Raw genomic sequence first — 26,579 nt, 5'->3', positions numbered from 1 at the left:
CAAATAAAATAGCATTGCATAATATTATATTTGCAAGTACCTTATTCTGGTGTACTGCACATGGATGGACTGATTCTACCAGAGTGGGAGCTGCTGATTCTTAGAGGATTTGCACTTTAGCTTATAGACAGGGCTCCTGAGCACAAGCATCTTCATCTTCAATGTCAATATGACCTTATTGTACGCAGAGAAAGTCTGAGACAACCACTTTTAATCAAGGAAAATGACAGTCATTACTGTAGTGTATTGATAAGACCTTCCTATGTACCATTATTTTTGGAACCTCAACAACAAATTCCAAATCTAGAGTTAAATAAGAGAAATAACAAAGATTTAGATGTGGAACTCTTTTTTTTAATGAGTAGACTGTTTTACTACTTAGATTAATACCACAATAACGGAGGAAAATCCTAAGGGCACTAATGTACAAATGTGTAACATAAATAAGCACTTGATGTTAGGAAAACCATTCTAATTTGGGTGGCGAAGTATAATGGGCATTAACCACTTATGGCTGGTTTAATACATTTTAATGACAGAATTTCAAGACTATTAAAATGCCTTCTATAGATAGACACAGGCAGTAAAAATCTTTTGTTACAGATTTTTGCGGTGGTTTAATAGTTCAGTATAAGGTTTTCAAAACCACATCCACTTGAAGTGGACTCCATGCAGATTTTTAAATCTCCAGCATGTCTATTAGGCCTCATGCACCAAACCGTATTTTATATCTACATATTTTGGATTGCATACGAACCCATTCATTTCTATGGGTCTGCAATAAAAACGGACAGCACATGAATGTCATCTGTGTGCTGTCCACATGCATGTGTCCGTTCTGCAAATTATAGAACATATCCTATTCTTGTATGTGTTGTGGACAAGGATAGCCATTTCTAGTAAGGAGAGTGAGAAAACCATGGTTTTCACATGGAAGGTGTTTGCATTTTGCGGATCCAGGGTTTGCGGACCGCAATACTGACATGGTCATGTGCATGAGGTCTTATCTTGAGGAACTGATATGGATTTTGGATGCAGATATACAGCTAAATAAATGGCAAAATCATTTATGCCATCTGATTTCCATGATTATTTTCCCTGTCACACATGTGTATGAAACTGTATATAGTCTTTGATACATTATATTTTCCAAATATGTGCCACAGATATATTGTAATACTGCTTTTATGTATATTCCCTGGACTGCTCATATATAGTAGACACTTTATAGATTTATATGAGATGTTTTGGAATTTGTTTTGCTCACTACAGCTTCTGTATAAAGCTTTATAATTTCTTATATAATTTATGTAGCAGCATAGGAGCAGCAGGAGCGGAGGATGAGAGTAGTAGTGGCTCTGGCTGTTACAGTCAATCACAATGGCTTTCCTCACACTGATGCTCCCTAGGACTGTGCAGTGAAAGGAGGAGGCACCCTTTTTTCCCCTGGGGCACACCCTGATGTTGGGGCTCCTGCCTAATAGTAATCGGGGTGCCCGTGTTGTTGAGTATTTGTATGGGTGCAAAGCAAAGCATGTAGAGTGCAATGGCCAGCGTATGGTGCAGGAGTCAGTAACCAGGCCAGATTTAGCAGAATAAACATCTCTCTTTACTAAAGTACAAAAATAGGAGTTGTAGTACATCCAACAATAGCAAAATACATTTCCAACTGTACACAGTGCAATTCTTCCCAGATAACGATGTATGAATTTAGGAAATAATGGGAGTTATGTCTCTCTTCTCTCTCTGTCTCAAGTCTCTTCCTGCAGAATTGATGGAGGGCAATTGTACTCTTCTAATGGTGGCTGTAATATCCACTGAGCGATACAGGGTTTTAGAAATGACTGGACAGGTCATGTTCAGGTGTGAAGGGTGTCTTAACAGTGTCCCTCACTTCAGGAAAGTCATAACAGCTTTAGATACAGGTTACCCTACTGACTCCAATGATTGGCCATGCAGACTCGAGGTTCTTTAGTTCTCTTCTTTGTCTTACTCCTTCTCTCCTTCCGTAGATCATACAGAGATGGTGAGACTCTGTAGATTGATGGGACTAAGAAGAGAAAGCAAAAGTCCCAGCTTCCCCTTCCTTCCAAACTCTTCCTATTAATGACTAGAGCTAGAAGTGGAGCCAGTCCACCCCTAACCTCCTATAAGGGCTGAGCCAGGATTTATCAAACACAGGCTTTCATGAGGGCATTACATATACTGTGCATAGTAATATATCTATTTAGTAACCATACTAACTAGATTACTATGAACGCAAGATAAATCTTTATGTAGCTATCATTGAAGCTGCGTGCTAAGAAAACTGGCCAAACAAATAGTCCATATTTATGATACATTTAATATTTCAAGGGCCTCTATATTATTAATAATAATGGTCTTATGGTTTTAGTTACAGGAAAAAATATTTTCTTTCCATATATTTCATCCTAAATGAGACTGGTTTTCCCAAATAGGCCTCATGTACACAAGCGTGTTAGGGATACCTGTAATAGCCTGGTGTGTGCCCATACTGAGGATACATGGTGGCTCAGTGGCCTGCAACACTGGGTTCTTGGGTTCAAATCTGATCATGAGCAACATGGAGTTTGCATATTCTGGCTTTTATTTGAGTACTCTGGTTTCCTCTAAATGATTGAGGTAATCATTGGGAAGGAACATTTCTAGCAATGATCTTCCTGATAATTGCCCTGTGTAAATAAGCTGCCAATCACCGATGAACAAGCCGACAGTCATTCACTGGGTGGAAATATTGTCAATGTGGACAATAAAATTACCATTTATAGGAAACAGATCATTGTGTGTAAACAGGGATCTTCTGCCCAAAAACTGTGAATCTTTGGGGGGATGACCAACTACACAAGTTTTTACTTATTTCAAAACAGCAGAGGTGATTGCTGCATGTAAATGCATCTCTAACCTCCGTTCACGGTCAGGCAATTTTAGGGAATGAACAGTTCTTTAATGATAATTGCCTGCACAGTTGGCCCCTGTCTTTTAAGGGCATTAAAACTCCAAAAACATACTGATAGGATAATTGAGTTTTCTTGAAACGCACCGCTAATATGTGTCTGCCAGAGATAGCCACATTACATGATGGGAGTCTCACTGGGCACAAATGACAATCACTGCACTGCAGACTCTGTTAGTGCTATTTAAGCAACATTAATGCATAATCCAGGGGAAATAAAACTGTAGTGTGCGCCATAGAAACAGGCGGAGGCTATGGCGGTGCAGTGACGCTATGGTCTATGATACAGAATACATGCACACAGCCCTAAGGATCATTTACATAGTTGACTGTACCTCTGTGTCATATTCATATTATATTAAAAACATCTATATAAATGCAATGCAAATACAATAACAGTACCAGCCATATAATAAGGCATTAAATATTTCTTATTTAGGCGCACACTGCAAATCTAGTGCTGGAAGATGGGACAAAAATCAAAGGCTACTCCTTTGGGCACCCTGCGTCAGTAGCCGGAGAAGTCATTTTTAACACTGGATTGGGCGGGTAAGTTGCATTTTATTGAACCTCAGTTGTATGTTTTAGCTGGAAGAATTCACAATATTAATACAAGTAGGTTTATGAGACGGCTTAGAGAGGACCTGTCACCTCTCCTGACATGTCTATTTTAGTAACTCCATTTTCCATGTAATAACCATCATGAAGCATCGTTTCTCATAACTTTAGATTGTGCCATGAATGAATTGCTAGCAGTCCGCAATAAAGGTCCAGATGGGTGTTACCAGTTGGCGGTGTGTCAGAGCACAGTCTGACGCTATCCAATAAGTGCTGCCAGTGTAAGACTGTGCAGGGACAGACCGCCAGCTGGTAAAATCTGGTTGGACTTTTATTGCAAACTGTTGGCAATTCATTCATAAACTTCTAGTACAATATAGACTTATATCAAAAGATGCTCCACCATTACTGTTGCAAGTATTTGCTAAAACAGACAGATCACCAGAGGTGACAGGTCCTTTTTAAGAGGAACCCTACTTTAGCTTTGTAATAGTCTCTTTGCCCATATTACCAGTTATGATGAGCTCTTCCTAGTATTTTTATATTGCAGAAATATAAAGAACAAGTGTATATTGTGTAGAGAATATAACTTACATACCTTGCAGTATCCAGAGGCGTAGCTAAAGGCTCTTGGGCCCTGGTGCAGGAGTTCAGCTTGGGCCCCCCTTCCCTCAGTGCTTTGTGGCCAGGGGCAGGGAAGCACATAGCCTTAGTGCTGCCTGAGGCAAAAATTCAAACGGCGCCCCCCCCATGCCAAATTCTTGGCCTAACCCCTTCCCTCCAGCCAGAGGTGTAACTTGACCAGCATGCACTTTCTATAATACTGGTGTCTTCTTATGTGGTACAAGGGTCTTTGGGCCCCTCAGGCTCCTGGGCCCGGTAGCGACTGCTACCTCTGCATCCCCTATAGCTACGCCCCTGGCAGTATCTTATTTGGTGCAAATTTATAGAATGGACTTTCCCACAGCTATGATGCGTCACATTTGTCATGTGACCGTGGCAGCCATTTACCAGCTTCAGCAGTGATGTGTCCTTCACATGGAGATCAGAATAAGGGTCCATTTACACGACCGTGGGACTGCTGTGGATGACATAGAGGCATGGACACCGGAGCACGCGGAAGGGTGTGCCTCCTTATCAGTGCCTCTACGTTGCAAAAGATAGAACATGTCCTATGTTTTGCTGCATCTTGCGGATAGCAGACCCATTGAAGTCAATGGGTCTGCATTGTGATGCAGGGTGCACACGGCAGGCGCCCATGTTTTGTAGGTCTGCGGTTTGTGGATTACAACACTGCCACAGTGGTCCCACAGTTGTGTGACCGGACCCCAGGAACCATGAGTACATGTCAGACTGATAATTTCACCTCTATGTAGTTTTTTTTCCAGAAACATTGCCATTCTTATCAGTGATGAGCGTCAGGGGCAATATTCGAATTCGCGATATTTCGTGAATATTCATCATATATTTGCGAATTTGCGAATTCGTGATCTCTCCAGTCATTATTTTCTTGATTGCGAAAATCGGCAATCGGAAAATTCGCGATCAACACTTCTTCTAAAGTCAAAGATATTGCAGACTTTTCATTGGCCCACAAGCAAGAAGCAGTGAGGGATCATGGGTACTGCTGAAATTTTTTTGGGGAATATTCGCGATTACGAAGCTATAGCACTATATTCTAGATATTATTCTCAAAGTGCCGATATTCGCGATCAACACCAATTCTTATCCATAGGTTGTGTCCCCATTCACTTTACGATTGTAAACCACATATACTGTAAAACAATGCAGAAGACATTTCAAATGCTCAGGAGGTCCATCTAAAGTCTTATAGAAACCTACATCCTAACTGTTTATGCCAAATGACATACTCGATTCTGTCACAGAGTAACAAATCCAGCTCTGCTACACCTGTAACAGCCATCACATAATAGTATATAAATGTACTACTCTCTATGCTACCTTGTCTTTTACCTTCAGATATGTAGAAGCTTTGACAGACCCAAGCTATCGTGGACAAATTCTCACCCTTACCAACCCGATCATAGGGAATGGCGGAGCACCTGACACCAAAGCCCTGGATTCCTATGGTCTTAGGAAATACATTGAGTCAGAGAACATTCAGGTGAGTGCTCTTTTTATATTTGCTTTACCTTTCTCCCATATCCCCTTCATCCCTGTTTCTTGATGTTGGCACCGTGCCTAGACCAACACTATTACACGTCCCTCAGTGCATCAGCCTCTGGCTTGTCCTCTGCATGGCTCCGGCTCTCATGGACATGTAACGATGACTGCACACCGCGTGGCTTAAGCGTGGACTTCGTGCAGAAAAAGACATGACTTAATACAGTACCAGCAAAATGCAAGATTATATACACTTAGCTTTTTTTTTTGCTGTGGAAATTGACCTGCCGTACGTATTTTGAAATCTGCAACATGTCAATTGTTGCGTTTTTTTCTTTTTTTGTGTGTGTAGAATTTACACTTTCCAATAAAACTGGAGGTCTGGGGAAATTTTCTGTGAAATCTGCACCAATAACTGCATAAAAACCACAAAAAAATGCACTAAAAACAAGATAAATGGTGCTGATTTATGTGTGGTTTTTGGTCCAGATTTCATGCGGATTTTCCACACACAAATCTGCATCGTGTGCAAGTACCCTCACAGGTCAGACAACATTGATGGCTTTCTCTCAGGGCACAACCTGCTGGTGACGCGGCAGTGCTGCAATCGAGTTCTGCGCGGCTGAAAGGGCCGCAACGGGCTCTAATTAAAGTGAATGAGACCGCACTGTTCAATGTGTCTGTATTGTTAATGGGTGTGCTGCACCTTCAGTACCGTGTGGCCATTAACAATACAGATCCACTGAATACTGACGTCTTCATTCGTTTAACTGGAGTCCAAATACTCAAACGCAGCATGGCTGTGTCACATGCGCCGCACGACCGCATCAGTTGGTCATACCCTTAGGCCTCTGTCACAGGAGCAAGTTTTCCCCGCGGATGCAATGCATGAATTTAACGCATAGCACCCGCACTGAATCCTGACCCATTCATTTCTATGCGTCTGTGTACGTTTTTTTGCGGGAAAAGCGCAGCATGTTCTATATTCAGCGTTTTTTAACGCAGCCCTGGCCCTATAGAAGCGAATGGGGCTTCAGTGTAAAATGCATTGCATCCGGAAGCAAGTGCGGATGCAATGCGTTTTTCACTGATGGTTGCTAAAAGATGTTGTTTGTAAACCTTCAGTTTTTTAAACGCATAAAAACGCATTGCACTTGCGCGGAAAAAACCCCGGAACAACTGAATGCAATCGCAGACAAAACTGACTAAACTTGCTTGCAAAATGGTGCGAGTTTCACTGAACGCACCCGGAGCGCATCCGGAGCCAATCCGTCACGCTCGTGTGAAATAGGCCTTAGTGTCAGCTGGGAAAAGCCGATGTTCGTACTAAGCTTGCCTACAGGGCTTCATTAGTTCCATGGAGACCACAAAGTGTCCTCTTGTCCCCTTTTGACTTAAAAAAGGAATGGGATAGCATAGTAGATTGCATACAAGGTTGTGCAATAAAAAAACTAAACTAATGCGATCCTACGGGCGACATGTGCCACTATGTGATTGAATAGTAGGATACGGCGCAGCAGCAGCACTCTGTTGGAGACGTACATCAGGGGCTTTTCCTGATGGAGATAGAAGGATTCCATCCAGTCCTATTCTTAAGATCCTCTTAGCCGTATGGACCAGGAACAATCATGTCTTTGTCTTGCAGGTGTCTGGTCTACTGGTCTTGGACTACAGTCATGAGTACAGCCACTGGGGGGCAGTCAAGTCACTCTCAGAGTGGCTACATGAAGAGAAGGTTTGTAGTCAACGTATACTCATCATATGTGGTTCATCTGTAGGACACATAAAAATGTGCCACGCGTGAAATAAACACTAGAATCTGTGCAAGCACTCTCCCTTCACTTCTGGGGCCCGGTTCTGGAGATAGAAGCATCTATCTGACAGTGATGGCGTATCCTAATAATATGCTATAAATGTCCCAGATGGGAGTTCCCCTTTAAAATCAACACCTTCACTGTACGTTTTCCCTATTTGCAATGCAAAAAAAACGAAATGTTCACCACACACTAGAAGTATTCTCATGAATGTTCCTGACTACCCTGATTTACTTCTCTACCTGAGTAAAATGGTTTATTTCCATCAAGCCATCAAAAAACACATCAAATAAGGCATCACAAGTCAGTCTGTAGGGATATTTTGAGAGATACTATGCTTCCTTATATTTGGAAATGAACAACTTTTCAGCTCAACTAAGATTTAAACATGGAAAATGGCATTTATCGTAATGAAATGATCTTAAAGTTTTAGTTTTTTTTGGGCTTTGAGCTCAGCCATCTGTACAATATCGCCATCTAGTGGACATCCTTTATCACCGCCGCTCAATTTGTAACACTAACCATATTAATCCCTAGTGCCTTATTCACACAGTCAGAGTTCGGTCAGTGATTTCCGTCAGTGTTTTTGAGCCAAAACCAGGTGCGGCTCTAAACAAAGAGCGGATGCAGATCTTTCTCTCATACCTTATGTCTGTGGAGGCTCCAATCCTGGTTTTGGCTCACAATCACTGATGGAAATCACTGACCAAAACACTGACTTGTTAATAAGGCTTAAGGTCTGTTTCACACTGTCAGTATTTGGTCAGTATTTGTAAGCTAATACCAGAAAGGAAGCCTACAGAGGCCTCTTCTGTGATTTGGACCCATTCCTGGTTTTGGCTTACATATACTGATTAAAAATTACTGACCAAATACTGATCGTTTGAAAGAGGCCTTAGGGTATGTTTAGAAAGTACATTTTTGACAAGTGCTTCTGTGCGGATTCGGTGCTGAAAACCTCACCAAATCTGCACTGAAAATATCTCCCATAGAGCAGATCTGCATGAAAACCCGCAGTGCGCAGGGGGATTTTGTCGCAGACATACCATCACTGTATAATAAGTATTTATTTTATACAATTTCTACCTTCTAGTATACAATAGAATTTTACCTGAAACTATACAATATTATAAAGACTTTTAAAGAATAAATATTTTTTTGTTCTAAAAATAAAAAAAGGAATAGGTATTTTTTAAATTAGGAAACTGCTTTGTGATTAAAATGGCTATGCCATGCAAGGACAGTGCACATATCATATATGCTACATTATGGCATGACATATTTTCTCTACTCACCAGGTTCCTGCGCTGTGTGGAATTGATACCAGGATGTTGGCGAAAAAGATTAGGGACAAGGTAAGTAGTCGTCTGCTTGAAACAGCTCTTTTCTTATGAGCTGGGTCCCGCAATAATGCACTGATCATAGGGTGCTCTGCTGCTGAACCCACTAGTGGTCAGTTATCTGCTGGGGGACAAGAGGCATGCATGGCGCTTCACCGGGGTGAATGGAGAATCACCTGCTAATAATTGAAATCAAGTAAACAATGCAGCTGGCAGGTCCCCCAAGGTAAGAGACCCTCTGTAAAGCCAGTAGGAAGGGGTGGCAGAATTTGAAAATGGGGTCTCACTAAACAAGAAAACCCATTTAGGGTGGTTTTTTGTTGTTGTTGCAGTTTTTGATGCAGTTTTTGAGCCAGAAGTGGATCCAACATGAAGGTGAAGTATAAGTCCTTCCTTTGTAGTTCTCATTCCTTTTGAATCTACTGGTCTGGCTTTGGCTCAAAGGCTACATCCAAGACTACCGCAAGAACTGTGTGAAGCCATCCCAAATGTCTACCCTTTATGCCTCGGGGATGTTCATACGACTATAAGCTGCCGCTCAGTGACTCGCAGCGCTGTGTCCTATTGAGATGTATGGGAGGCAGAAAGGACGCGGCCACCTGTGGGTTTTCCGATGAATTTCCGCTCGGCTGTCTGCACCAACATTTAGCTGTAGAATTGGTTGTGTGAACTCCCCTTAATACGCCTTCCCATGCAGTGCTGATAGACACGGTGCTGAGTATAAGACATGTTCTCTTGATGCAGAAGTGGTTCCCGGGTAGCAAGGGGAGCACAAGGGAAAACTTGATTCAGCCTTCTGTCTGCCCTGCATGAAAAGCTAATAAAACGTATGATCTGGACATTTAAAAGAGGGGCTTCAAGACAAGTAACATGCCTACGGTAACAATGAGCTATCCATGCTGGCACCTCAGGACGCCATAATTATAACTAAATTATTTTTACATCCAGGGCATTGTACTTGGTAAAATCGAATTTGAAGGACAGCCAGTGGAGTTTGTTGACCCCAACAAGAGGAACCTGATTGCAGAAGTATCAACCAAGGTGAGAAAATGCAGCTTCTGGAATCCTTTAGGTCACAGATCATATTTAATATGAAGTATTGGCCTCATAAGATACATACAGTATACCGCAGGGCTGCATTTTTGTTTCATTTGCTTTTGTGTATCGTGACAAGCATGAAATCACAGCGAGTAATACATTCTGGTTAAACACTGAGTAAGGGGCCTCTTTCACCCAAGAGTATTTGCAATCCGCTGCTAATGTTAATGAATAGGGCTATGCACATAGGCGTATATTTTCCGTCAGTATTTGAAATCCGCAGAATGTTCTAGTTTTATGTGTATTTGTTTCCACATACACCCATTATAGTCTATGGGAGTACATCTAACATGCAGGAAGGAATTAATACGCAATGCAGATGGTATATATATATCCATGCGTATTCCAGAGCCAGAATAAGAACGGATTTCATTATGCTTAGGTAAAAGCAGCCTAACTCCATAAAGTCAAATAGTAATCTCTGAAAATTGTTGTCATGATGCACAGTGAGCCTAGCCTTTAGTGAACGAATCAATTAAGACCCTTCACAATAGCATACTAAAATGTATACAGAATACTAGAGGCACAAAATAGGAATAAAAGATCCATCAACAGCAGTGTGTAGACAGTTTACAGGTACAGATGCAGATGGGCCTTTTTTCTACTCCCAGTATAACAATTAGCAGAACAGGAGGAATCTGGCCAAAAGACATGTATCACCGCTCCACCGAATAGCAGGTATAGATGGGGAACCAACTGCTGGCATACCCTCTGATCGATGGAATTACATTCAATCCCACAAAGATTGAATTGAGAGTTGGGTTATTCACCTCCTCCTTCCTGTGGTAATTCAGCTGAGGTTGGGATGAGGGAGAGATAAAGTGACACGTGTTTTGTGTAAAACCAACATTGAGATTACCAGCTCGACCTCAAAGATTTAAATGTGAAGCTTAAAGGGTTTCTGTCATGAGAAAAATCGTTATGTAGCGGACTGAGATTAGCAATGTGCTGATGTCAGCAGGACATAACAGTGTGCTTTATAACTACCTACCTGTCGCCGTTCTCTTAAAAAACAGACTTTTATAATATGCTAATGAAGCCTCTAGGTGCCATGAGGGCGTTGCTGCAGCACCTAGAGGCTCGCTCTACTCGCCTTTTGGCACTACCAGGTCCACTTGATTGACGTCCTTCTTCTCCACATCATCCTCATAATCCCGCGCCTGCGCTGTCCCGTTTAGTATTCGGCGCAGGCGCAGTGAGTGAAGGACATTCGGCTGCTGCCAGCTTCCTCACTGTGCCTGCGCCGATTACGTCACAGGTCTGCAGGGGAATACTAAACGGGACGGCGCAGGCGCGGGATTATGAGGACGATGCGGAGAAGAAGGACGTCAATCAAATGGGCGTGCCAAAAAGCAAGTAGACCGAGCCTCTAGGTGCTGAATCAACGCCCTCATAGCACCTAGAGGCTCATTAGCATATTATAAAAGTCTATTTTTTAAGAGAATGGCGGCAGGCAGGGAGTTAACAAACATACTGTTATGTAGTGCTGACATTAGCACATCGCTAATGTCAGTCAGCTGCATAACGATTTTTCCCATGACAGAAACCCTTTAAGGAAACGCCAGGCTCAAGAACTGGAAGACTGTGGTAGTGATACTATGCACTGAGCCCCTTTTTAGAGCTCAGAGATTATTAAATGGATTGTAATGCTTAACACACCCCGCCATATCTGATTTTTGGTCTGTAAATTATAATTTTTTCACTTCCATCAATAGAAAGGGCTATTCTTAAACGGGCAAGAATAGGACCTATGGTGAGGTTTGCAGATTGGGTGCATAAATACGTGAAAAAATGGATGTGAGCATTGTCCCTTAAAATTGTATGGTGCCGTGTGCTATCATGGTTCCTCACATCTTCCGATCTGTTTCAATTACAAACTGGGGGATGTTAAGAGGAAAACCTTTGCTTTAAGTAATGATTCACACTTGGTTACCAACATATCGAAGGGATTCTCTGGGAATTCATAAAATATAATAACTGAAAATACTTAAATATTACTTTATTATAAATATATTCCCAAATACCTTTAGTTGTAATGGCTTGTTTTGTCTGGGGAGCAATCATCAGGGAATGAGATGATAAGATCTTCAGCTGAATCTCTGTAAGAATGGAGTTCATGAGGAGACACGAAGGACAGAGAGGAAGGACACGAACGATAGTGGTATTGACAGCAGCACTTGTATCCAGTCTCTATTACCACAGCCCCACATCACCACCATCTGTGCTGTCCATCTTGTATGTACTTCATGTCTCCTCATGAACTCCATTCCTACAGAGATTCAGCTGAAGATTTTATCATCTGTATTCTAGATCATAATCCCTGACAAGTAGAGCAGAGAGGAGGATGAGGCAGCTCTTTAGCTCAGTTTTGTGAAGTAACTTGTCCTGCTGTGTGATTAGGACAGGTTTTGTTTTTACTAATAGGACAGCACAGCGGCCATTTTATTTCTCCTAATGATTGCTCCCCAGACAAAACGTGCCATTATAACTAATGAAAGATATTGGGAATGTTTTTATAATGAAGTAAGATTTAAGTATTTTCTGTAATTTTATTAATTCCTGGAGAATCCATTTAAGAAACTAGCTTGATGATTGCTAAGATTTCTGTCACTAGTCATAGAACAATGGAATTTAATTCTGTAATGGAGCCATCACCATCAGAAGACAACTGTGACTCAAAGACACCATTGAACTATAATGGGTTCCACCATGGTGTCCGGAATTAGTGCGGCATTCTGAGCAGTTTTTTCCAGAAAAGTTGACAGGATATGTGCAAGAGGTTCCATATGGAACTGCCCACACAAAGGTATGGCAGAGCTCAAAAACATCAAGCGCTACTTGTGTTCACAGTGGAAGCCACAAAGCCGTCACAGATCCGTCATATGATGGGTGTCAATGGGTTGTGTCAGGATTCTATTGAGGAATCTTTCACCAGCAGTGTGAACATTGCACTATGAGAATGAGAAGCTTTGCTACAACTGTACAAAGTAATAATGCAGCAAACGGTGGTAATAGTTAATGCACACATCATCATGAAAAAACTAAAATTTCTCTTAAATTTATGATTTTCTAGTATAGTCCCAATGGATCTTACTAATACTTGTATATTCTTGTGTTGGGTTTTCTTGAAGGCTATCCATCCAATTATCTCTGTGTTGCAATCATTTAATAAATGCACCAGGCCATATAATTTAATGGTCTATTAGGGAGTTTGGCTGTCAGAATAACTTAAGAATCTGACACATTTCCAGATGATCTGCGACACAACAGGCGGAATATTTCATAACTCCAATTTGAAGGCTTTAAACGCCATCTCGTAAAATAAAGTTGACAATAATGAAATTTACCATTGGCAGTAATTAGTGAATGCAGTAATCTGCCTGCTTCAGTGATAAACAGCCGCTTAATATGAAGCAGCGTGAGGTAGGTTTCTTTTCCGCAAGAGCCAAAAATTGATTTCTTAACATCTGCTTCTGCCTATATCATTAATGCTCTGTTCACACCAATAAAATAGTCTCAGAATATATGTTTTTGTTGATGAGAGCTGGAGAAGGATTTTGTTTAAAGAAGCCCAACCTGTGTTAGCTGGAGATTTAACTATAATATGTCAAATTAAGCCATTAGGTACTGAAGATCAAATAAAATCAAATAAATCGCTTGCTGTCATTGTGCTGCCTTTTCACATCCTGATATAAAGTGGCACCTTCCAAAATGACTTGAATTGGGACAGTAGTACCAGGGCGTCCCTTCTCTCACCTAGATCACCACCTTTCACAAGTGAAGACACAGCAGAGACAATTGATTGGGGTGGTGGGGTAGTCGTATGTGATCAGCTCAATTAGTGGCGTAGAGTGAGGGATGGGGGCCAAAGGGGATGTTGCCAAATTGCAATGGGGTGCCTACTCACCAGGGAACTGTCAAGACAATATGCAGGCTGGGAATCTGTCCTACTGGGAAGATGTCTGGTGGGCTGGTCATTAGTGCATTTTGGAGGCTTGGAAAGCTAAAGGACTTGTGATGAGGTCATCATAGGTCCTGAAACCTCTAAAATTAAAGGAACTTCACTGACAATGGTGTAGTTCCGAGGTTAGGAGAGTGTTGATGCAGGTTCCTGTGATTACATCAAAGGTCCTTCAACCCCTGAGAAGAATGTCAGGAGATGCTTTCTCCCTCCAACTCCAATCTCACTGCTCCTGTCCTGCAAATCCCCAAGAGAGGTATATATATATGGGTTAGACATATGGGGACAATACTGCTGCCATTTGGGCAGGGGTTGTCAGGGTGCAATAATGGTACCAATGAGGGAGGGGTTTTCAGGACAAGACTGCTGTCAGGGATATGAGTGCTCAGAGGACAATTCCTCTGCCAGTGGGGGAGGGGTTTCCAGGGGAAAATGCTGTTGGCAGTGTGTATGGTGGGGTAGTAAGGGGACAGTACTTCTGCCAGTGTGAAATAGTTTTTCAGAGGACAATACTGCTGCCAACGACAGAGAGGTTGTCAAGAGATAATAATGCTGGGTATGTTGTACAAATCACATAAACTTTAGAAAAATTGCTAAAAACAATGGGTGAATTGCTGTTTTACACCATTTCCCTGTAATAAATAAATAAATAAAGGAATAAATATATCATAGGGCTGCATCTGGTATTCTCATCGACAATGAATGGAGCAGCATTGTGCATGCATGATCATTGTTACATTGAAATGTGTGGCAAGGGATCGCCGTTCTTGTGATCGGTGGGGTCCCAGTGATTTGACCCACAGTGATCAAACATTGATCAAACATTTATCACCTATCCTGTGGCAAGAGCCAACCTCTTTGAGAGATGAAAAAGGTTGTTTGTTTTCAGCAAGAAACTGGACAATTCTAAGGAATAACCTAAACTAAATTATTGAACAGTACTTACCGCACCTAACAGATCTGGGGGCAGTACTCCAGTTCTCTTGGCCAGTTTTTGTTTACCCGGCTGCATTGGTGACAACACATAAACAACATGGGACTGCTGCAGTCAGTCACTGGCCTCCCGATTGCATTTCTGAGGCCTGAAGTCTGCAGCAGTCATCTGTTGTCGGACCAGCTAAGAGAACTGGATCTGTCAGGTAAGTACTGCTGAATTCTTTATTGCAGCTGCTGTATTGGACAACTTCTTTAAGAAGAACAAATGAGACCACAAAATAAAAATTTCCATATCCAAAATTTCACATCATAGTGACCCTGTGCTGGTGCAAAAGTCCAAATCTGAAATAGGCTATAACACTGGGTTCCTGCTATGTGACTGTGCACCACGAGCTACTGATCACAACCACCATTTTGAAACCACCACCGATGTTGTAATCATCTAATGTGTATAGAAGCCTCCTGATTTTGGCCATCGGGGGAGATAAGGATCAGTCAGTTGGATTTCAATTGCCTGATTCTTTGTTCTGCGGGAATATAGGATTCTGCCAGAGTTTTCAGGTAACACGTTTCTCCCTTTTCCCTGTTCAGGACCCATGTATGCTCAGCTGAGACCAGCGTGCATGTGTATGGAGGGATCATATAGTACATGACAATCTCCTTGTAACAAAGCTAGAACCAGCCCTGTACCTCACATGGATCCAGATCTCCTCATTTATTGCTCTTGTAGATTTGGATCAATCTGACAGCTCAGAGGTAGTGTCTTTTGTGCTGTAGCTCAGGGGCGTGTCCATTCTGCTGCATCTCTCTCCCTATCACAGCTCAGGAAGCAGTTGAAGGAGGAAACTGAGCATGTGCGGCCATCTCAGCGAGCAGGACAAAGAAATAAGGAAGAAAAATAAACACCAGGTGGTGCTATACAGATACATTTTATTGAATAACTCAGTGGCTATGCAAAATTTTTAACTACATGCAATTACAAAAGAATTCAGATCCAAGAGCTGGTTTGAAAACTGTAGACCATTTTTCGTGGGGCAACCCCATTAAAAACAATTTAAAGCCTGCAGTAAAAGAGACACAAGTATTATTTCAGTATTTATATCTAGAAGGTTGCAATTGTGTACATCCTTTTGGGAGAAAGAAATCAATAACAGATGATAGGGATCACCAGTCATTTTCTTGTCTTTCATTTTAGGACGTAAAAGTATATGGCAAAGGGAATGCTGTTAGAATTGTGGCCGTGGACTGTGGAGTGAAGCACAACATCATCCGTCAGCTGGTAAAGGTAAGACTCCATTTATACCCCACCCAGTGGATTAGGACTCGTGATATCTGTGATTGTCAATATCTGTTGTTTCTTTCTGTTCTTGCTTTCTGTTATTCTGTGAAAGACACAAACTCATATATAATCACTATATATTTTTACCTTTTGATCAGATTATTTAATTTACACTGTATTGATTCTTAAAAAATCTTAAATAAAATAATTTGTGACCCCCTATGTAAATGATAGAGGTAGACTAGAAAAGGAAGCAAGACTTCCCATCTTGGGTAAAGTCAATAATCTCTTCTGCAAGTCCCCCCCCCCCCCCCCTCATTCTTTACATGAAGTGATGGTGGCACCACTAAAGTGTTAGGACTTTTGCCAATATGTCTGCTCTCCTTTATAGGAGTTCCTGTGGTTAATTTTCACTGTTAGGGTATGTTCACGTGACAGATTTTGAAAATCTGCCTACAAAACTCTGCCCATTTTTCATGTGTTTTTTTAATGTGGTTTTTCAACACTTAAAAAAAAAAAGTTTAACAAATGGGTGTCTATTTGAATAAAAATACTGCATTTTCAGCTTGTAGTTTTTGGAGTGGATCTGCACCAAACATATACATACCGTTTTTTTGGCGCTTCCCATTCATTTATTTGGGAGATTCAGATTCTGTCTCCAGATTGGGCATGCTGCTTCTTATTTCCACGTGGAAAATAAACATTTGCTGTTGTTTTGAGACGTTCTTTGGAGTAGATTTTGAGGCAGAAATTGCACCAAAATCAGCTCCAAAAAACTCTGTGAACTGAGCCTTAGGCTTCACTGCATCTCAAGAATATGATGGCAACTTCAAGCTAAGATGAATGCTCTGTGGTTTCAAACGTTTTCATTTAGAAAGAAAATTCATTGTTAATCTAGATGTAAATGTTCTTTTTTGATATCAGAGAGGAGCGGAGGTGCACCTGGTTCCCTGGAATCATGACTTTACGAAAATGGAATATGATGGTCTCCTACTTACAAGTGGACCTGGAAACCCAGAATTGGCCCAGCCTCTAATCCAAAATCTTAGGAAGGTTAGTGATTATTTTGCATTGTTCTCTAACCCGGTAAAAATTAAAATATCCTATAACTGATGTGTAACGGATAGTCTTCTTTTTTACCAGGTCTTCAACAGTGACCGCCCGGAACCAGTGTTTGGTATCTGTATGGGGAATGAGATTGCAGCTCTGGCAGCTGGGGCCAAGACATACAGGTTGCCAATGGCTAACAGGTATGGAATAGGATGCAGAAATACAGAATTGGTTGTCCTCATAACCACCCAAAACAGGATTGTTTACTCAGTGTGGTGTAACAGAGGACTTAAACTAAATGCATTTATTCTATATACTACATATGATATGTATACTCACTGTATATGGACTTTATGTCCACTTTTCAGAGGGCAGAACCAGCCTGTTATGAACACAATGAATGGACAGGCCTTCATTACTGCTCAGAATCATGCATATGGAGTAGATAGCAACTCTCTACCTGCTGGCTGGAAGCCACTCTTTGTAAACATAAATGATAAGAGCAATGAGGTGAGCAATAAATCAAAGCCTATATTTTATTAATATATCAGGAAGAATATGTTATGGATATTTAGAACTATGTAATGTGTTGCAGGGCATCATGCATGAGACCAAGCCAATCTTCACTGCCCAGTTCCACCCTGAGGCCAATCCTGGACCGGTTGACACAGAGGTATAGTAAATGATATTTCAAATTAAAGAACTAAATAAAATAACCAATTGTATTACATTTACAAGTAGAATAACACTATACAAGCATCGATTACTATAGGTAATGTCCAATAGACATTTGTATTAATTGCGTTTTCCCACATTTTCAGTTCCTGTTTGACGTTTTCCTTTCAATGATAAAGAAGGGTAAAGGCACCACCTTGGCATCAGTAATGCCCAAACCTGCTCTACAGTCTAAGAGAATTGATGTAAGAAAAACGCCTCTGAAAATATCACTGCCTGAAATAATAAGTATTAGTCAAATCATTAATTGCTTGAATTATCTTTAATTTTAATTTCTTATTATTTATACTTTTATGAATTGGGCTTCAGGACTAGAACTTATATTTTAATCTATTCTAAACGAAAGCCTTCTTAATTAACTACAGTGTCTCAGTGTGAGCATAGAACTCTTTTTTTTTTAATGTCATGCTGTTTATTTTACATTTTCTGATTTGAAGGTATCTAAAGTCCTTATCTTGGGTTCTGGAGGTCTCTCCATTGGACAAGCAGGAGAATTTGATTATTCTGGATCTCAGGCTGTCAAAGCTATGAAAGTAAGTGAAAAACTAAAAATGTAAAAGAGGCAATACATAAGAAAACAAAACATTACTAAGGCTACTTTCACACTCGCGTTTTGGCTTTCCGTTTGTGAGCTCCGTCATGGGCTCTCACAAAATAGATCAGTTTTGCCCTAATGCATTCTCAATGCAGGATCCGCTCAGAATGCATCAGTTTGCCTCCGATCAGTCTCCATTCCGCTCTGGAGGCGGACACCAAAACGCTGCCTGCAGCATTTTGCTGTCCGCTTCACGATACTGAGCCAAGCGGATTTGTCCTGGCACACAATGTAAGTCAATGGGGACGGATCCGTTTTTTTCTGACACAATATGGCACAATAGAAAACGCCTCCCATTGACTTTCAATGGAGTTTATGACGGATCCGTCTTGGCTATGTTACAGATAATACAAACGGATCCATTCATGACCGATGCATGTGGTTGTATTATTGTAACGGATCAGTTTTTTTCAGACCCATGACGGATCCGCCAAAAACGCCAGTGTGAAAGTAGTCTAAAATAAGAAGGTAGTGAAGAAGCACAAGGAAAAAAATATGTAAAAAAAAACTGATAAAGTCATCAAAACTGGAGACAGAAAGACTGTAAAACTAACCCTAAAATGTTCTTCAATTATAGAAGTAGTGAAAAGGTGAAAACTAAAAGTGTTGGCCCTTTATAAAGTGATGAGGGAGGAGTTGTAGATTGTGATATGGAATATACAGAATATAGAAAGCAAATTAATATTTCTGCTCCTCTGTACTCACAGATTGATAATGTAAACTTTAGTTTTCAGTATGGACAGTGCTTTAGTAAAGTTTACTTATATAGATGTTTACTTATCTCACCTTTAAGGGGTTGGCCCATCTGGGACATTGATGGCTTATCGCTAGGATATGCTATCAGTAGAGCTGAGCGAATTTTTAAAAAATTTGATTCGCCGGTTCGCCAAATTTTTCGGGAAAAATTTGGTTCGATCCGAATATGTTTGTGGAAAATTACGTTAAAAATGGCTATTTCCTGGCTGCAGAGAGCCTTTATAGTGGTGTAGAACACTGTGCCTTGCTGTAACACGCATAGGGAGTCTGCTGTGGTAATAAAACAATACTGTGAGTCAGTATGACAAGTAGATGACAGGCGTCGCTCTTAGAATCACTGCACACTTCACTTATTACGGCAGTTACGGGGCCAAAACTGACCAAATAACTAAATTGTGAACTCAGCCTTACAGGTCAATTTTAGCGCCAAGAAGAAGCACACTCCTTTTACACCGTCATCAGCTGATTTCACATGGATGTCTACAGAACCTGTTCTATTAAACGCATATACAAGTAGCACCCCCCCGGACAGAGTCACTGACTACTTTCCACTTCCTCTGATCCGTCAGATCAATAAGCCACAAAAAACGGATCCATCTTTAGTAAGGTAGACTCACTCACAGCCCGATGAAGGTCCTCGGCTGCTGTTCTCGGAACTGCCTGCTCCCGGTGACTGCATTTGATTTCAGACCGGCTCCCGGCACAGGCACAGGTAAGGGCTTACCTGTGCATCGCCGGACGGGTGAGTCTACCTTACTAAAGATGGCAGCCCACATGTGTTCGCTGGCAAACACTGCAAACTTCCCATCACTGTTGGTGAGGGCCATGGATCTATTTTTCTCTTTCTATTGGATTTTACTTTTAATACTGTTGTCTAATTTGACGTACAGGAAGAGAATGTGAAAACAGTTCTCATGAACCCCAACATCGCCTCTGTCCAGACTAATGAGGTGGGCATCAAGCAGGCTGACACAGTGTACTTCTTACCTATCACACCCCAATTTGTCACTGAAATTATTAAAACAGAGCGGCCAGATGGCATCATCTTGGGAATGGGTGGGCAGACTGCCCTGAACTGCGGTGAGTATGCCATATTAAGATTTGTATATCTATTTGGATTTATTTATTTTTTTACTATTGATCAGTTTAAGGATACATTCACATGACCGTATCCATTTTGGGGTTTTGCAAAATATGGATACCGGCCATGGGCATCCCGCACATTTCGTGGGCCCTATTGTCAAAGGACGTTTTATATTTTGCGGCACAGCCGCATGGATGCGGACAGCACACAGATGACATCTGTGTGCTGTCTGCATTTTTGCCGACCCCATAGAAATGGGTCTGCATGTGATCAGGAAAAAAAATGCTGATCGGACACAGACAGAAAATAGGATTTGTATGAATGAGGCCTAATCCATTCTATGCTCTTAAGCAATCTTGAGGTATGTTACTGGGATTTCTAAGGAAAAAAAAAGTAATGACGGCAACATGAAGACTAAATTACAGTCATAACACGCCTAGCTCTAAATAAATGAGTACTTTTCTTTTTTTTATATTAATCGGTTACACATTTCATAAATGATTATACAGAATTCATAGTTCTCATTTATTTAAATCATTCATTTTATGCCAATCAATGCAACACCATGGCAAAAAAATGGATTAGTACAAATATGCCGCATTGTGACTTCTTATACAACAATGGTTATGATGGTGCAACCCTTAAAAGGGCATCTGTCAGCAGATTTGTACCTATGACGCTGGCTGACCTGTTACATGTGCACTTGGCAGCTGAAGACATCTGTGTTGGTCCCATGTTTATATGAGCACACATTGCTGAGAAACATGATGTTTTAATAGGAGCAACTGAGGCGTTGTCATTACATCTAGAAGCCCAGCTCTCTCTGCAACTGCTGCTTCCTTTGAAACATGGGACCAACACATGGGATCAACATAGATGCCTCCAGCTGCCAAGTGCACATTCAAAAGGTCACCTATTTTCATAGGTACAAAAGCCCTGTTAACAGTTATAGGTCTACACTTTTAATAGGTGGTGCTAGATAGACAATGTTCCTTCTTCGCCTTGGAGCATTGCCTGGCTTATAAGACTCCCTACCAACATAGAGGTCTCCACAAGGAGAAATGTTATTTTCTCAGAGACATCTTGAATAGTGTTGAGCGAACTTGTGTTTTAAGTTCGGCGTCTAAAGTTCGGGTTCGGGTTATCGAGATAACCTGATCCCGAACTTTAGACGCCGAACTTAAAACACAAGTTCGCTCAACACTAATCTTGAAGGTTTCTCCCCTAGCACACCAGTATCCTGCTCTACACTGATGACTGGCAAAAACTCTGAAACAGCTGTTTCTGGATCAATCTCTTTTCCTTATGGAGAAGATTCTGGTTTGACTTAAATTCCAAATCATGTTCTAAGGCCTCAAACACTGATCATTCAGAATTTATATGTTCTAATTCATTAAAGGGAACCTGTCACCTCCTAAATGCATGTAAACCCGCCAGCAGCTCTCATATTTGTTTCTTACTATATTGTTTTATCTCAAAAACTAGAACTTCCACCGGGAGACTTAAAGGGAACCGTCTAAATGCATGTAAACCCGCCAGCAGTACCTCAGGGTAGCCCGCAGTGTGATACTAATCATACTTTTCATCCTGCAGTCCGATGCTGCATAAGGTCAGAAAACAATCTTTTATCCTCCGTCAGTGCTAATTTGCATGTTAGCTTGAAGTCAAGGGGGCAGCGGCCTCCTTGCTTCAAGTCAAGGAAACCACACCCCCTCTTGCCTTTGAGTGACAGCCCTCAATTCGGCTTCGCTTTCCAAAGTCTCGCGCATGAGCGGTGCACTCTATTTTACTGCGCGATCCCATGCCCGGACGGAGGATAAAAGATCGTTTTCTGACCTTATGCAGCATCGGACTGCAGGATGAAAAGTATGATTAGTATCACACTGCGGGCTACCCTGAGGTACTGCTGGAGGGTTTACATGCATTTAGACGGTTCCCTTTAAGTCTCCCGGTGGAAGTTCTAGTTTTTGAGATAAAACAATATAGTAAGAAACAAATATGAGAGCTATTAGTCAATGGAAGCTCATTTATCATACTTACCAACATTGCAGTTGGTAAACGAGGGTCAAGTAGACCATACCCTAGGTGCCTCCAAACTGTGCAGTACTGCCCATTTATAGGTTGGGATTATACAAGCTTCACCTATTCTTCCACCCAAGACAGCCCCAAATTTGCTGAGACTGTCTCTGAAAATTAGGGACAGTACCTGCAAATTTGGGACTGTTGGCAACTATTATATATGATCACAACCCGTATGCTTTTTTTGCTACCATAACAGGTGTGGAACTCTTCAAACGTGGCGTGCTTAAAGAGTACGGAGTTCGAGTATTGGGCACTTCAGTGGAATCCATCATGTTTACAGAAGACAGGCAGCTTTTCTCCGACAAACTAAATGAAATTAATGAACCCATCGCCCCAAGCTTTGCTGTAGAATCGGTAAGATTGGTTCAATCTGTTGGAAGATCAGTACAAATAAAAATTATCAAAAGGGTTCAGCAGGAATGATTTAAAATGGATGCCAGAAACTTGTCCTATTATGTGAGCAGGCAGGGGCGTAGCTATAGGGGGTGCAGAGGTAGCAGTCGCTACCGGGCCCAGGAGCCTGAGGGGCCCAAAGACCCTTGTGGTACATAAGAAGACACCAATATTATAGAAAGTGCATGCTGGTCAAGTTACACGTCTGGCTCAAGGGAAGGGGGTTAAATCAAGAATTTGGCATGGGGGCAGGGGTGCCGTTTCAATTTTAGCCTCTGGCAGCACAAAGGCTATGCGCTTCCTGCCTTTGGCCACAAAGCACTGAGGGAAGGGGGGCCCCAAAGCGTAACTCTTGCACCAGGGCCCATGAGCCGTTAGCTATGCCCCTGTGAGCAGGACTGGTTGCCACCACATGCAGAGCTGTCTAGGAGGGTGAGGGGGCAGAGCCTCACTACACACTACCCTGCTCTATAATAGAGATGTGATCCTGCTACGATTCACCATCATGGCTGAGCAGCCTGACAGGAAAACTCACTAATATGTAGTATATGCAAGTGCCAGGGTGCATGAATAGTCAGGTTTCGCCCCTTTAGCCCCTTAGGTTTTTCTGCAAGTGGAGGCAGCCTGTCTTGCTTACATTCTAAGACAGGTTGCTGGCAGATATCGGAGAACTCCTTTTAAAGGATATGTCATCAATATCAGATTGGCGGTGGTTCGACACAAGGCACCCCAGACGATCAGCTGGATGAAGAAAAGGCACGCGGCGTGCCATCTGCTGTCTCTCTTTCTGCTTGCTGTCTACACAGCAGAAGCAAGCAGAAACAGAGAGACAGGAGATGGCACACTCGGACGGCGCATGCCTTCTCTTCATACAGCCGATCGATGGTGGTTCCAGGTGTCAGTCCCCCATCGATCTGACAACTTATCTTGAGGGTAGGTCATCAATACTATTAAAAGTTCCTTAATTCTGTTCTGATTAATTTCTGTGTACCTGTAACCATCACACTAGTGCGTATTAAAGAACTGACTGCATACAGACGTATTATTGAGCTCAATATTCTTTGTGTAAGTCCATTTACAGTAAGCTCCCTCTAGTGGCAGCAGCAGGCAATCAATGTTTTGTCAGTTACCTCTATGACAGTGTAAAGGAATGTATATAGCAATGTATTGATGTAGCCATTTCTCAGATTTCCATTACCTTCCCTATTGCAATTTTTTTTTAAAAAGCTAATATTTTTAAAGAACAAATTGTGAACCATCATGAATCATACAGGTTATAAATTATGAGACTATAGGTGAGAATATTAACATGGACACATTAGCAACGTTTCGTGTCATCTGTAAAATAATAATTACAGTCATAACAACCTGGATGAGCTTTTCCACATAAAAAATTAACTTAAAAGGAATCTGTCACCAGATTTATGCTACCCTGAGGGCAGCATAAAGTAGTGACGGAGACCTTGTGCCCAGCGCTGAATCACTTACTTTTCATGAAATCGCACTTTATAAACTACAGTGAGAGCTGAGCGTGCAGTCCTCATATTCATGAGCAGTCGGAAAACCCTGCCCTGCCACGGCTGATTGACAGCTTTCTTCTTAGGGTACTTTCACACTAGCGTTTTTCTTTTCCGGTACAGCGGCTCTATACCGGAAAAGAACTGATCAGGCATATCCCCATGCATTCTGAATGGAGAGTAATCCGTTCAGGATGCATCAGGATGTCTTCAGTTCAGTCATTTTGACTGATCAGGCAAAAGAGAAAACCGTAGCATGCTTCGGTTTTATCTCCGGCGAAAAAAAAACTGAAGACTTGTCTGAATGCTGGATCCGGCATTTTTTCCCATAGGAATGTATTAGTGCCGGATTCCAGAATACTGGAATGCCGGACCCGTCCTTCCGGTCTGCGCATGCACGGACTGAAAAAAAGGTGAAAAGAATAGATGCCGGATCCGTTTTGCCGGACTGATCAGGGATTTTTAAGACTGATCAGGATCCTGATCATTTTTACTAATGCTATCAGTTTGCATACGTTTTGCCTGATCCGGCAGGCAGTTCCGGCGACGGAACTGCTTGCCGGATCTCTCTGCCGCAAGTGTGAAAATACCCTTAGACTCATGAATATTGAGAACTCCTCAGTCTATGGACTTCATTGAGAGGACTCAGCTACTGGTGCAACAGATAGACAGTCATTTTATGAAAAGCACTACAAGAACACTTTGGGATCAGTGATAGAATCACGGTCTCTATGCTGCCATCAGGTAGGATAGCAAAAATGACAGATTTCTTTACCAAGTCATTGAAGCATCGGTTTTTTACAGACACTAGCAAAAGGGTAACTTGTTTTCATGGACTATCTCAGAAGTTATAGACAGTTGGCAACTATGTGCTACCTTGTCCCTCGTTTATACGTCACCATCTAGTTTTAAAGACCATATTTTTGGACACAACCGAACATCAATCAGCCAAGAAAATTTGCTTTCCAAGATATCATTGACTTCCTTGGAAAACAGATGCAGTGACAACGTAAAATAAGCTGCATTATTGAGTTGTCATTTGGGATGCCCGATGCATGGTGTCCTCAAGGAGACCAGTGTTTTCTGGTCAATTAACATCTGACTCATCCTCAAAAATATAACGAAGAAGCGGCAGCAATAACTGGAATAATGGAACAAATATTAATGTTAACGTATGGTATTATATAACATTTGAGTAAGGCCTCATGCACACGACCGTTCCTTTTTTGAGGTCCACAAACCGCAGATCTGCAAAAAACAGAAGCCGCCCGTGTGCCCATTGTAGAAATGCCTATTCTTGTCCGCAAAACGGACAAGAATAGGACATGTTATATTTTTTTGCGGGGTCTTGGAACGGAGCAACGGATGCGGACAGCACACGGAGTGCTGTTCGCATCTTTTGCGGCCCCATTGAAGTGAATGGGTCTGCACCTGAGCCGGAAAAGCTGCGGCTCGGATGCGGACCCGAAAAACGGTCGTGTGCATGAGGCCTAAAGCCTATTCCATTCATTTTATTCAATTCTATACATTCATAGAATATTAGCAAATGTGTCAAAAATATCAGGAAATTAAATTTGTCATTTGTGCTTTCAGGTGAAAGATGCTCTGGGTGCAGCTGACAAAATTGGCTACCCTGTCATGATTCGATCTGCCTATGCTTTAGGTGGTCTGGGGTCAGGTCTTTGTCCTGATAAGGAAACACTCATAGACTTGGGAACAAAGGTAATAGAGTGGGCTCTTCAACGCAGGGGAAATTCGCAGACAGGTGTTCCATTTGAAGCTATTCTGAGCACTCCATGTAGCACTGGTACAGACTGCTGCTCATAGGCAAACCATGGTGGAAAGAAAGGAATGGGATAGATTTGGAAAAAGCATTTCTAGGACTATACAATCAGAAACGCCAAGAGAAACATTGAAAGAAGTTTAGCAATAACAACCCCCCCCCCCCACACAGGATTCCATGTATGACTATCAAAGGTGATACTGTGACTCCAGATGATGCTTCTTCCATTCACAGATTGATGGCGCTGTGTATCATATGACGGGGGCACTCACACCACTGTGGTTTGCGGTCTGCAAACCGTTGATCCGCAAACCTTGGTTCAGACTCATTGACTTCCATGGGTCTATGATCTGCAGGTTGTGGTGAATCATAGGGTATGTCCTATCTTTTACAGTGCGGTTGTGCAGATGCAGGAGATCACAGAAGGGCTTCCCTCTGCTTCCTTGTAGCCACTCTGTAAAAGATAGGGCATGTCCTATACTTTTCAGCAACATGTGGAC

The 26,579-nt window shown here is 41.8% G+C and overlaps 1 protein-coding gene across 1 annotated transcript in view; it reads left to right on the top strand.

Annotated features, from left to right (window-relative positions):
• CPS1 (carbamoyl-phosphate synthase 1) overlaps positions 1–26,579 on the top strand; it is an 87,546-nt gene that overhangs the window by 2,324 nt on the left and 58,643 nt on the right. The window contains exons 2-16 of the mRNA XM_044305128.1: positions 3,414–3,523; positions 5,513–5,657; positions 7,302–7,391; positions 8,769–8,825; positions 9,759–9,851; positions 16,001–16,090; positions 17,009–17,137; positions 17,228–17,334; positions 17,503–17,644; positions 17,730–17,807; positions 17,956–18,054; positions 18,307–18,402; positions 20,111–20,300; positions 22,583–22,740; positions 25,890–26,018. Coding sequence (XP_044161063.1) covers positions 3,414–3,523; positions 5,513–5,657; positions 7,302–7,391; positions 8,769–8,825; positions 9,759–9,851; positions 16,001–16,090; positions 17,009–17,137; positions 17,228–17,334; positions 17,503–17,644; positions 17,730–17,807; positions 17,956–18,054; positions 18,307–18,402; positions 20,111–20,300; positions 22,583–22,740; positions 25,890–26,018 — 1,713 coding nt within the window. The remainder of the gene's footprint in view (positions 1–3,413; positions 3,524–5,512; positions 5,658–7,301; positions 7,392–8,768; positions 8,826–9,758; positions 9,852–16,000; positions 16,091–17,008; positions 17,138–17,227; positions 17,335–17,502; positions 17,645–17,729; positions 17,808–17,955; positions 18,055–18,306; positions 18,403–20,110; positions 20,301–22,582; positions 22,741–25,889; positions 26,019–26,579) is intronic.

This window comes from Bufo gargarizans, chromosome 8 (assembly GCF_014858855.1).
Source record: "Bufo gargarizans isolate SCDJY-AF-19 chromosome 8, ASM1485885v1, whole genome shotgun sequence".
NCBI classification, from domain to species: domain Eukaryota; kingdom Metazoa; phylum Chordata; class Amphibia; order Anura; family Bufonidae; genus Bufo; species Bufo gargarizans.
The sequence above is the reverse complement of the archived record's forward strand: the minus strand, read 5'-3'. Positions and strand labels throughout refer to the sequence as shown.